Raw genomic sequence first — 14,806 nt, forward strand, 5'->3', positions numbered from 1 at the left:
CGCGTTTAAAGTATATTTTAATCCGATTAATTAGTGTAATGTTTCGGTTATTTAATGAATTGAAGGAAGGATTTTACGTTTTAAAGGGAAACACAACATATGTAATTAAATTAAAAGTGTGCACTCACGTAAAATAAAAGATAAACATCGGGTCGATAATTTGTTTGTAAGTATTAATAATGTGAGTATGATAAGTAATTAGGTGTTTTCTTTTTTTTTCTATTTTATTTTAATTTTAAGCGGTTTAATTTAACGTTGGTTGGGTTGAAAAATTGCGAGGCCTAATAAATACGGAAACAATTTTCTATTTTTTCTAATCATTTTAAAAATTAAAATACAATTAAAAACAAAAATAAAAGTTCGTTTTATTGGTGAGACTTTTCAACCCACCCTAATGGCGTACAACGAATGTTATTCTTCATTTTGTTTATATTCTTTTGTTTTTGAATTTTTTTTTCATTTAATTTTAATCTTTTTGTTTTACTTCTTCTTCCTCCTACACCCAGAATGTTTCTGATATTTTAAAGAGAGATTATCAGTTAAGTGTTACTCTAAGATGAGAGTAGTTTACGTATCAATAGAAGTGTAAAATTTATTGGTCCAGATAATTATTGTGTGTATTTCAAAATGGATCGATATTATGGTTTTTTGTTTAAATTATTTTTTTCTTTTCATTTCATTTCACTTCTTTCTGTTTCCTTGTATTATTTTCTTCTTCTTCTTCTTCTTATTATTATTATTTAAAATAATTCAAAATTTGTTTCATAAATCATACAGATAATTAAAAGTGATTAGATGTTCAATAAAGTTTTCCTTTTTCGTTTACTAATAGCAGTTATTTGCGTATATACGTGTGATAAATTATTTTAATAAAATATAAATAGGTATATATTATATTAATATGTACATATATGTATGTATATATATATATATATATATATATATATATATATATATATATATACATTCTAGCGGAAATCAATTCTAAACGTTTAGGATTGTTCGATGTATAACCAAAATTTTATCGATCATTATGACACGAAATAATAATAATAATTATTATTATTAATATTAAATAACATATTATGTCATCTGCACACGATTGCCAATACTTTTATCAACGTTCTCTATCGCGCTTTCTTTTTCAGTTTATTTTTTTTATTTTTTTGGTTTGCTTTTTTTTGTTTTTTTTTAATTGAGTACGTGTAAGTGTAAGTATTATCGTGTAAAAAGTGTATTTATTTATTTAGAATATCACTTTACAGTCAGCTCTTGGGGTCGAGAGAGTAAATTTGGTATTTTACATTAAACTTTTACTCTCAACAAAATGGCAGAATCATACAATCATCCATTAGAATTGTAACAATTTTTTTTATATATTTTATTTTAATGTAAATTTATTGAACAAACAAAAGAATTGTATAGAAATATTTTTAAATAATAGAAAATTAAAAATGATTCGTTAATGATAAAACAAATATAATTATTTAGATTTATAATAATTTAATTTATATTTAATTTAATTTTTTTTAAATTTTATTATTAAATAATTTATTTAATAAATTAGGAATAAAATAATGGATGTCATTTTCATGATTTTGCCATAAAAAATTACATATGTATGTATGTATGTATGTATGTATGTTTATATATGTAAATGTTAATGTGTTTATGTGTGTATGTGTACGCCTAAATATTCAAAACAAAAAATTGGTCTTCATAATATGCATGTATGTTACAATATATGCGTATATCGACAAATGTTTATAATGTAAATGTTACCGCAAAATTTTGCATCTTTCTTACATTTAAATCGTACGATTGATTCATTTACAATCCAGTGGCGTAGAATGTATAAACTTTTGTTTAAATATATTTGATATATTTAAAAAATATCTTCCTTGAAGATTTAAAAAAAAATAAAAAAAAAAATTAAGACAAAAATTCAAATTCACGAATTTGAATTTGAAATTCCCGCGCTATTTTCGATGACACTTGTTCGTATTTTGGCGCGAAATATAAAAAAAAATTAATAATATGATTTATTTAATATTATTTTTAGCAACGTACTACGCCACTGTATTCACACGACGTATTACAACACGCTACAGTCACTTTTTCTTGTATTTTTTTCTTTTTTTTTTGGTAAACATTATTTTTAACAACGATACACGACGACATTTTATATTAATTTTTAGCTAAAACATTGGAAAACATCGAATCGTTTATGCGTTTACAATCCCTGCGGTCAGTCTGAATCTAATTGACAATGTGTATACAGAAAAAAAAGGGTTCTTTTTTTTATTTCTTTCACCGATTTATCTTCCCATCTTTCTATCCCGTTATCTCTTCACCCCCATTTTTCTTATCACTTCAAAATAATCATCCATTTTGTCTTTTTTCTTATCTTCCTTTTCTTTTACTTTTTTCCTTGATATTTCATTTATTATCATCATTATTATATTATTATTATTTAATAAATTTTTTATTATTATTAGGAGTATACTCAGACATACAAGATTAGTATCAACACACGATGAGCGTATTTTGAATTAATAATTATTATAATTAAAAAGAAAATTACGTGACAAGAGAGTATACGAAATAAAATAGTTAAAAAAAATATAATAGAAAATATTCGGGTTAGTAGCAAAAAAAAAAGAACCAAAAGAAAATCATGGAAAATTAAAATAACAACAAAATATTAAAAAACGATAGAGTAAACGATAAAACAAAACAAAAATTGAGCATCCCTTCAATTTCAGACACACTTCAATTTTTATTTCCTTACACAACTTACAATCATAACGTTGTTTTTTACTATTTATTTGCTTTTTTTCTCTTTTTTTTTCATTTTTTTCTTTTTCGACATTGAGGCTCGTGAGTATGTAATTTTTACGTATGTGAGTAAGTATGCAACGTATGTACGACGCACGTGTATGCATTTCTTGTTTTTCCAACCCCCTCGTTTTCAACGCAAAAATTTCTTCATTTTTTCCAATTCCTTCAATCTACTTCTTTTTTTCCTACATAATTTAATTTTTTATCTCTCGTTATTTATATAGCATTTTTCTCAACGTATGTACGTTCAATATTTTACATATATATATATATATTTTTTTTTCTTCATTTTTCTCTTATATTTTTGTTTTGATCATTTGTCTTTTATTTATCATCAAAACTAAAAGCAAGCTGTTTTATTCAAATACCCATTCGTTAAATTTAAACATGTAATTAAGAAATTATTTATCTCATTATCTAAGCGATTATTTGTTATTTAAATTATTATCATCATCATCATCATCATCATCATCGTCATCATCATTTACAGCAGCAGCATCAGTAGCAGTATGTGCGTGCGTGTATGTATGACATACGTGTTATAATATGTATGTATGTTTTTTTATTTGCATTTCCATTTTAACATGGTAGTCACGATAGTATGCAACGTACATTCGCCTAATTTCTAAATTAATTTAATCTCTAATCAACGTTTATCTTCTCCCTTTCTATCTCTTTCGTTCTTTCCAATCTCACCAAAATGTTCCTTTTGCATTGCTCTTGTATATAACACTTGAAACTATATTCTATAATAATATTAATAATAATAATAATAATAATAATATAAGAATAATAATAATGATAATAATAAAAGTAAATCGGTTTAGTTTTTGACTATACATAAACACATTGTAATGAAATAATTGTTCAAGCTTTTGTGCATAAGCTTTTTCTTTCTTTATTATACGCCATTTTGTATTTTTAACATCGAACAGCCATATTTGTTTTTATATTTCATTCTGGCTAAATTATAATACGCATATAATAGTTATTTGTGTCAGAGTGTATTTATTGTAATATACAATGTATATATATGTAATATATAATATATATATATTACGCAGAGAGAAAGATTTTACTAAATATTGCGTGTGGGTTTTATCATAGAGTGCTTTTAGTAACTAGTGCACAAACTATTTAATCATATCATCATTCTAAATTAAAACTAGAACATTTTCCACTTTTTTCTTTATTTTTTTAAATCTATCTTTTTCATTCCCTATTTTCATTTTGTTCCTTTTGTTAATTGGTTGATTGGTTGGTTTGTTGATTAATTTAATTATGTTATTTGTATTCTTAATACATATACATTTATATATTTTTGTTTAAATTAATAATACACACTCTTGATCGATACGGCCGTTCAGTCTTACAATGTTCGAACGTAGTATGAGTAAAACACCTTGAAGATTTCCATTTATTTTATTTTATTTTATTTTATTTTATCTTTTACGTTTATTTTTCATTTGAAGGTCTAAAAATTGAGCTCGGCTTCTAGCTAACATAAATTATGCATGTGGTTGGAGAAAACGCAGCAAGACGACCACGAAACTTTTCAATTAGTCGTCAGATATTTTTTTTTTTATACCTCTTTTTTTTTGTTTGCGCACGCTCTTCTCGTAAGCTAAAGATTGTTTTCTTTACTTTTTAATTATTTTTTTTTTTGCTATGTTTGCTTATTACCTTCCTGACTAACAATATCACGCGCTGCTTTTAGAAAACACACTCGTGAGAATAAGAAGATTGAAAATCGTATATATTAGAAACAACTCGGTGCTTTTTCTTTTTTTCTTTTTGAGGGGGTGGAGGGGGGTGGAGGGGTGGTTGGGTTGGTATTTTCTTTCTATTTTTTCGTATTCATATTTCTTTTTTTTTTTTCATTTTTTTCCTTCTTCTTAGTAGCACAAATTTACAAACGGATTTATTTGTTATTGTGACTACTATAATCAATTAATTATTAATTTTAAATTCGACACACGTATTCCGACTACGTAAGTCGAATTAGTTTCTTATTATTCTTTTTTTTGGGGGATTTTTGTATTTTTGTTTTTTTTAATGTATATAAAAAAATGAACATTCTCGTGGCGTACGGTGGGGGATTTAAAAATCCAGAATAATTTAGGCTGTTCTAATATTTGTTTCTTTTCTTTTTTGGTTTTTTTGTTTAATCATTTATTTCCGAGTTTGTCAACTAGGATTTAAACGATATGATCTGGTTAACTGAATTGATTCTAAAAAAACGTTGTTTCTCGTATCGATTAAATTAGTTTCATCATTTCTTTCTAATTCACGAAAATTCTTCGATTTTTAATGAAATTTAAATTAAAAAGGCATGTGTCGTGATATTGTTTAATATTTTTGTTACGTTTTGATTTGCGACAATAAATTTCTCTTTCGAGAATTTGAAGAAATTTCGTATGAGCAAAAAGAAAAACATTTTATTCTTGATTTGTATGATATAACAATGAAAAAATTTTAATAATTTAACAAACGTAATAAGGAGTAAGATTCTTTTTGAGAATAAAAACGAATATAAATAAAAAAAAAAAAAAAAATAGTCAAAACCACTCCTTCATGGTATTGTCAAATACAAATAAAAACAATTATTTAATCGATATTAATATAATATGGAAAAATTGTTATCGCAAACGGAATTTCAATTTTGACAAAGAAAAATGTTCTATCATTCTAATTTTATAATTTTTGTTAATATATATATATATTAACACACTTATCATCACTTTTTTCTAACAATAATAGCTACCGCATTTTTGTTGTGTAGTGAGCCTAAAGATGTATTGTTACATACATAGATACACCAGCGATTCGATTATTTAAATAAATAATCAATCACAACAGGCAAAAAACATTCATAAGAATAGAGCGGAGACATCAAAGCTCGGATTTGACATCCTGAGGCGTTCTTATTATCATTGTGGTGGTTTTGCGCAAAGAAGAGTATCGAACTGAGTAACATATATATATATATATATACACACACATATATGCATATATAATAATAATAATAAAAATAATAAGAGTTATAATAACAGTATTAGTAATAATAAAAATAATAATAATATATGTATATATGTAAATACTTATATGTATGCGTATATATTTTATAGATTATTTAATCGGTATGGAAGTGTGAGGTTTACTCTTAATTGATTGCGTGTGTTTCTCTCGAACGATATGCGACACAACGAATGCGCTTCTCCTTTATATTATAATTATTGTGTAAATACAAAGTTCGTACAACCAGAGATAGACAAAGAGAGCGAAGCGAGGCACAGGTATATTGTTTTGCGTGTTACATTTTATTTTGTCTTGTATATATCTATATTTGTATTTATATATATATATATGTCTATATCTATATCTTTCTCTCTCATTCTCATATACACGAACACAGATTAAACCCATTTACTGACTCGATTCGATCTCTTTTATTACATTCGATTTTATTTTTTGTCATTTTTTTTCGTTATTAGACAGCCATTCTCTTCTTTTCCTTCTCTCAGTATTTTATATTTTGTTTTATAATATTACTTATCAGATCCTAAATCTTAAACATCATCATAATCATCATTATCATCAAAAAATTACGCTTAGGTTTATGCAAAAACGTACATACGTGAGAAAGTTGTTTTGTTTTTGTTTTTGTTTTAACATAACGCATTTCGTGAACAGATAGTTCCCGTTTATTACGAATCAATTTTTTATTTTAATCTCTTTTTCTCTCTCTCTCTCTCTCTTTCTCATATTTTTTATACAACTCACTTTATTTATTGCACAAACACATATTAATTAAATTTGTCTCATTTAATAAATATTCTAATGATATAATAATAACAATAAAAAATATATCTGTTCGGATATAAATGACATTGTTTCAAAAAATATATATAAAATAAAAAACACATAATAATTTTTAATAGTACAAAATGTTAACTTAACGCAAAAATTAGTTCAAGCGGGAACTACCTGTATGTAATTTTTCACAAATTATGAGTGTATATGTATATATATATATATATATTTTATATATATATTTTTTATATATATATATATATATATATATATATTTATTTTTAATTTTAGTATCGTGTACCTGTGTGTCTTCGATAATATGCAATATTTTTTCCATTTCTTTTCTTTATTGAGCTACCCGCCTACGTAGCAGTGTGTTCTCTGAAAAGAGAGTTTTACCTAATTGGTAAAATTAATATATAATAATATGATTTATATTTACATTAACTATCTACAAATATCTACACATCAATAAATGATTAGTTTTAGTGGGTTTTTTTTTAAATTTATTTTTTTTCATTATCGGTTTATTATTTAGCTTCATTTTATTCTTCTTCTTTTTTTTTCTTTTTATTTGTTAATCGACTTTTGCTGCACCTTTTTTCTTTCTTTTTTTTTCTGTATTTATTATGCAACAAATACATGTATATATTTATATATATACCAGACGTATACATATATAAATATATACGCATACAATATATAATATATTTCAAATCTTTTTATGTCTCATTTTGCACTTCAATTTTTTTTTAATCATCATCATATTTATCATCATAATCATTTCTGTAATCATCATCATTATCATTCGTCTAAATCATTCGTACTAGGCTTCCCATTCTTTCATCAATTCTCGTTCACACACAATAATTATCATCACTTTTTTTTTTAATAATAGCGTTGTATAATCACCGAAAAAGAAATCAAACAAATATCTCTCATCATTTTCGCGACTAGTTAGAAGCAGCAAGTTTTTGTTTATCATTATTATAATCATTGTACAAAAAAAAAGACAATCGTCTCACTCAAATATATATATATGTATATATATATTAGTCGACTTTTATTTCAATTCGCAAGTGACGATTGTTCACAAAAGTGCAATAACAATAATAGAAAAAAAAATATACATATATAGAAATTAAAAAATCAAAGAAATATAATAAACAACACATGCATACAAACGAAAAAAAGTGAAATAAATATGCCAACTTAGAAATAAAAAATCAAAGGGAAAAAGAGAAACATGATATAATAAACGTAATAATATAATATAATAATAATATTAATAGTAATAGTTAATAGTAATAATATAATAATAGTAATAGTAATAATATTATTAATAATAATAATAATAATATTAATAATTATAATAATGCGAATATGTAGCCCGTAAGTAAAAAAGACTAACGCTACGTTTTTGTTTTGAGAAATCGTGAGCCTCTTTTTCTTATTCTCATACGAAATCTTCATTTCCTCTTTATTATCATCATCGTTACCATCCTCATTTATTATCATCGGCAGCTCTAAAATAAAATTTGTATCTTTTTTTCTCCCCCCTCTCTCTCTCTCTCTCTCTCTCTTTCTTTCCTATCAGTTTTCTTTTTCCTTATAATTATTATCATTAATATTAATATTATTATTATTATTAATATTATTATTATTATGAGAATCCTTTCGATTTATTCGCAAAGGACACACGCTATTCTTTGATCCATTGATCGAACTCGGTATTTTTTGTTATTGTTGTTCCTCTCTGCTGTTATATTTATATATATATATAGTATTATTATTATTATTAATATTACTGTAAGAGTTTACAATAAGGACAATCAATGATCAGTAATTTTTTTTTTTTTATAATCTCTTTGGGCAAACGTGTTATATTTTTCTGTTTCTTCTTCATCTCCTTTCTTCTTGATAATAATTATTATTATTTTTTTCTCAAAATATTTAATTATTTCTCTTTATCGCGTCATTTCCCATGATCTCTCCTTAAAAATTGAAATATCATCTACGGAGAGAGGTACTCAGATTCAGGTCAAATTAGGCTGCGGCGAGGATGAGGTAGCAGATGAATAATATGAGGCCGAATCCTATATAAACGCCCAACATTCTAGTGTCTTAACGACAAAGTCTTCGTGTGGTGCCAATGGTTCATTGCCATATGTGCTACATGATTGTGTCCTTCCTTGGTAAAGGTCACCGTCCAACCACAGTCCAAATTTACCGCTGCAAATAGTAAAGTGACGTTAATTTGTTTGCCTTTTTAAAATTCTTTTGTCTCAGACTTATGTTTTTATTAATCCTCTTTACATGAGTACATGTTTGTAATTGTAAGTTATTCCTGAAAAGAAAGAAAAAAAGAAAGAAAGAAAAAGACTTACTCTCCAGCTCCTATGGCAAGACTCTCGTTGTTGCCTTTAATGAAGTAAAGGTTATCACCGGTCCAATTGAAAGCTTGGAACCTTGGTGTAAACCTAAATAGTAAGGACTCGCCGGTACCGTAAAAGTGATCACTAACGTGCAATGCGCATGAAGTCAATGCTCCAAACACCTGCAATTTCATTTAAAATCACTTATTATATATGTTTGTAATCATTTTATTTATTTTATGATTTGAATTACTGTATCATTGACAAGAAATTTTAATTTAATTTCTTATATTTGAGCTGTGTTTGTTTTGAAAGTGGCCTAACTCTGTTTATATTCGAATCGAGATATTGAAGGGTTTGCATTTTAATGCAATTAAAAATATATTAACGAGTCATACTGCTTAAGTGTATCTAAAGATGTTAAATTTACAGTTCATATTAAAATAGTAGTAATTATTAAGTGAATAATATGCGTTTTCTAACCACGAATAGAGTTAGGCCCACTTTCAGAATAAACTTGTTCATCATTCCATTAATCAGCAAATTTTCTTGTTACCAAATCTTCATGATTTTAAAAATATCTTAGTAACAAATTACTTCAGAATGAAAAGATCATGTAAAAATGTAACTATTACAGTAGTTAACTTGATTTTTTTGAAAAATGGAGTTAGGCCATTTTCAAAATAAATGACTCATTAATATATGTGCCCATAATTATGAAAGTGATCTAAGTCAAAATTATAAAAAAAAAGAGTTTATAGGTTGTTACGCACCACTGTATTTTAAACTAAATAAATTCAATGTAATTTTTCACGATATTGTCAAAAATTAATAGTTAGATAATGTTTGTTATTTCAATATTATATAGAATTCAACAAGAGATATACCACCATTTTCAGTATACCTATTTCTACCACACTAGTCAAAATGACTGATGTATACAAAAAAAAAATGCTCTTTGAGGTTTCTAGTCTTTATTTCCTCTTAAAAAAATAACAAAAAAAAATATTTACCAATAATAATTTTAATAGACAAATGGATTTATAGACATTTTTAAATAACAAAACGCTTAATTATTTACAGAAATCAAATTTTACATGAAGTAGAGATTTTGAATTAAAATGGCCGCCCAACTAGTCAAAATAACTGGTCTGGTATATCTAGTGTTAAATATCTCGAAACAAGAGATACATGACAAGAGACCACTTTCGTAATTATGGGCACATATATATGTATAAAAAAAATATTTTAGTTGATACTTACGTTACCCTCAGTGTCCTCGATGACCAGTAAAATTGGACTTTCAATTTTTCCCATTTTTCTGTACATACTGTTCAGACTGAAACCATTTTGACTCGTACTGAATACTAAAGTCCAAAGATAGCCTTCTGCTCTTGCTGGTAAATGTCTGCATAAATGTTCTCTGTGTTCGTCGCTTAGAATCTCCGTTGTACCAACAAGATCCGGTATAATTATATCGTTGTCTAAGGAGACTGCGCTATTTGCATAAAGAGCTCTCCTTAATTCCTCGCTCATAGACAGCACCTAAGAGGAAATAGAAAATAAATCATTTTAAATATTGCATCGATATGAATATTTAACAACATAGTATATATACGATGATTGTGCTTTATCATGATCATTTCAAATGATGGGGAAAATAAGTAGTCAGCTTAATTGAGCATATAATCGTTGTTTCTTATTATTAATTTATAATTATATATATATTTGCATAAATGATTGATAATGACTGGATATATAAAATGTAACTCTCAGGTTACTTTACAAATACATATTTTTGTATTTTATTTTAATAAAATAAATTTATATACTTTTAGTGAAGTCATTTTGAAAATTATAATTTGAAATAATATTATGTTTATTAATAAATGTAATCCTAAGGTTACTTTACACATGCATTTTTGTATTTTATTTTAATAAAATAAATTAATATACTTTTAGTGAAGTCATTTTGAAAATAATAATTTGCAATAATATGCTCAATTAAGTGACTAATTATTTCCAAATATTACATGATATCAAAGATTTCTAATTCTAATCTAAATCTAAACACAATTAACATTTATGGGCTAGGAATCCAAATGTTGTGTTCTTCTTGTTGTTCTAATTAACATTCGTTTGCATGAAAGATATTAAACAACAAATATTTCGTGTTTTTTTTTTAAAACATACAATTGAAATGTGCAAAATTGCTGCGAGTGAATTAAAAAGAAAAAAGAAAATATTTCTTCTTTTTAGATGATTATTTGTTTTTTTTTTTCTATTGAAGAAATTATAATAGAGATGAATGATTAAGCTGAAGACGAGTATATTTGTAAAGATAAAAACTTACGGAAAATGTGAAGAATAAATTCATGGTAAAGATTATTTAATAGGAGTATAATAATAATAATATATTATTATATAATTAAATAAATAAATAAATACTAAAGAGAAATTAGATTACTAATTTCTGGATGTTTAAGTTAAAAATGAACTATTTTATACAAATATTTTTATAAATACGATCCTTCGTTTAATCCAACATCCTTAAATCAAATTATTTGACATAAATATATAAAAAAAAAAAAGTAAGAAGATCAAAGAATATTTCATGAATCATTTTCATGGTATCATTTATGTAGTTTTGAACCGTTAGTTGACTCATCTTTTTGAATCAGCAAGATTAATTAAATTGCACATATTAATATACATAATATACATAATATACATAACACACATACACACACAAGTAGTTGACCATTCGAATTGGTGTAACAGATGGATAATATATTCGTTTTATAATGCGTTACGATTAGGATAAGAAAAATATAACGATGTTGTAAGGTTTTACATATTTGAATGTTAAATATATTACGAAATTTACATAATCAAACTTTTCTATGATGTTGGTTGTATATATACATATATGTGTGTTCCTAACGTTGGAATTAAATAGAGATCATACTCTGGTTTACGAACGTTACTTAAACGGATCAATTGGTCGTTATGTTGTTAAAGAAAAAAATTGTTATTGCATTTATTAATCAATGTTATTGTGTATTTTAATTAATCATCAAGGATTTATTGTAATTCTCTTTTTGTTGTCAATGTATTAACACTTTAATGGCCGCTCACACAACATGTGTGTGATAGCCGGAACAACCGTTATTCGTCGTTATTTATGTATAAATTTTTATATATTTAAAATTATATAAAATTAAATTTGTTATTAAATTGTTATTGCTTTTTTATGTTAATTTTTTCGTGAATTTAATAAAGTTTTTTTTTAAATTAATTTTTCAAAAATATTATACCGGCGACGTTTGACTGCGTAGACGTATGGCCATTAAAGTGTTAAAGATAATAAAAATAAATGTTTGTATATAAAAACACAAGATAAATAATGTAAAATATGTAAAAGAATATTTTCAAATGATACAATAACGTTTAAAATAAAATTGATCATTCGATATCATAATTTGTATTGTAGTTTGAAATAAAAAAAAGAAAATTTACAAAAAGAAGATTAATTAATTCTGATCATGTTCCATTTTCAATCTTAGCAAGGATAACGAGAGATCATCTTACGAAGAAAATAAAATAAAATAAAAAGAAAATGAGAAAGAGAAAGAGAGAGATCATTGTCAACTACGAAATGGTCATGGAACATTAAATCGTTGCTTGCAAAAACAGTATGACGACACATTCCAGTTATCTTACGTGTGAACCTTTCATATAACATTACATACACATATTTCATTATATCTTACATGTATGTAAGTACATATGTAATAAAATTCTAACGTTTTAATATCGAACGATATAAATACGAAAGTTAACGATAAAAAAAGAAAAGGACAGTGCAAGGATAACCAGATGTGTAACAATATTGTAATTTACGCAATATTTAAAATTTAATATTACAAGGATAGAAAAAGGTAAGTAAAAATTAAAAATAAAACCTTGCCATCTCATAAAATCAAACAAAAAATATAAAATAAAATAAAATAAAATATAAATTATTTTTATACTATAGTAATAAAATATTTCATTGAAATCGTAAAAGATAAATTAAAAAAAAAATAATAAAAATTAATTATTCTTGTTTTTCTGTTCATTCCCATCTGACCTTTTGTTGCTGTTGTTGTTGCTGTTGTTGTTGCTGTTGTTGTAGTAAATTAAAAATATTCAAGAGAAGTTTTATATTCAATCGATAATAAAAGTACACTAATAGCATTTATGTATTTTTTGTTTTTAATGGTTTTACGAATACGATGATTGATAAAAGAAGAGAGAGAGAGAGAGAGAGAGAGAGAGAGAGAGAGAGAGAGATAATCGTACGAGGTCAAGGTGATAAAGTATGCGAATTTCTTGATAAAAGACAACCGCAGGAATTATCTTCAAATGTTGTTTAGTCTTATTAAATATATACTTTCTTTTTATCTTTTAATTTTGTGAATTTTACTTCAGAGAAATTATTAAATAACACAATTAATTGTCAATGAACGTTATCATTGATAAGAACTTCAATATTATAAGTCAAAGTTCATATTATCAAAGTTTATTAGATTAAATTTCAAATTTTCCTAATATATTCAATTTAATTAAATTAATAATTACTGGTAATAAGAAAACATATGTGTGTTTGTATATGTGTGTTTACCAGTAATTTATAATGGTCATAATTAAAAAAAAATTAAATAAAATAAAAAATCAAGTTTTGCAATTAATTATACGATTGCACGTGATATCTATATATATATATATATATATATATATATATATATATATATATATATATTAAAATGATTAACATTATAAAATAAAATATATTTAAAAATTCGTACTACACACAAAAATATTATCAGCACAAAACACAATTATGTTTAAGTATATCAACTAATAATTTGTTGTTAAAATTTTACCAATTCATATTAATTATATTAACATATTTAAAAATTTGTACAACGATCCCTAATATTATCAGCACAAAACAATTATGTTTAAGTATATCAACTAATAATTTGTTGCAAAAATTTTACTTATTCATATTAATTATATTAACATATTTCAAAATTCGTACCACGATCCAAGCTATCATCAATTAAAAAACAATTATGTTTAAGTATATAAGCTAATAATTTGTTGTTGAAATTTTACCAATTCATATTAATTATATTAAATAATAATAATTATTTAAAATAAAATTTACTCGTAAATTAATATATCTCTCAATGCAGTCCACACACACAATTTAAATTTATATCCCCCATGGTTTAACTACTTAACGTTAATTAACACGTCTTGCAACGATGAAAGAAAAGAAGAACAGAAAAAAATAAAAAGAAAAACAAAAGAAAGAAAGAAAAACATGTAATAAAGAGACACGATAAGAATAAACGTCTTGTCTTATGCATCATCATCATCATCACCATCATCAACATCATAATCGTCATGGACTTAGGTTGATGTCAATGGCATAATAACATTCATAGTTGTTTGTTACGTATAGTGCAAGACAATACCCATGTATTTCCTTGTATAACGTGAAATTTGAACTAGTAGTTAGAAACATGATACTAGTCAACGTTTATGATGATCGAGAACTATGTATATAAGTTTCTACATATCCTATGAGTTTAATTAAATGTACATACGTAAGTATATATATATATATATATATATATATATATATATTATGTATGTTTGCATGTTATTTCTTTTGTTAACCCTTTTGTTTCGACACGACTGAGTGTGTTTATGTGTGTTTGTGT

The 14,806-nt window shown here is 24.9% G+C and overlaps 1 protein-coding gene across 23 annotated transcripts in view; it reads right to left on the minus strand.

Annotated features, from left to right (window-relative positions):
• Positions 1–6,910: 6,910 nt before the first annotated feature.
• Positions 6,911–14,806, minus strand: part of mtd (TLD domain-containing protein mustard) — a 220,719-nt gene continuing 212,823 nt past the window's right edge. For all 23 annotated transcript variants that reach the window (XM_015315725.2, XM_089172977.1, XM_089172968.1 and 20 more), the window contains 3 exons: positions 10,293–10,574; positions 9,042–9,211; positions 6,911–8,886 (listed from right to left, as the gene is read on the minus strand). In XM_015315725.2, the coding sequence (XP_015171211.1) occupies positions 8,751–8,886; positions 9,042–9,211; positions 10,293–10,574 (588 nt within the window). In that variant the 3' untranslated portion in view covers positions 6,911–8,750. The remainder of the gene's footprint in view (positions 8,887–9,041; positions 9,212–10,292; positions 10,575–14,806) is intronic.

The sequence above is a fragment of the Polistes dominula genome, unplaced genomic scaffold, assembly GCF_049000335.1.
Source record: "Polistes dominula isolate Pdom_NZ unplaced genomic scaffold, Pdom_raw_medaka contig_22, whole genome shotgun sequence".
Classification (NCBI taxonomy): domain Eukaryota; kingdom Metazoa; phylum Arthropoda; class Insecta; order Hymenoptera; family Vespidae; genus Polistes; species Polistes dominula.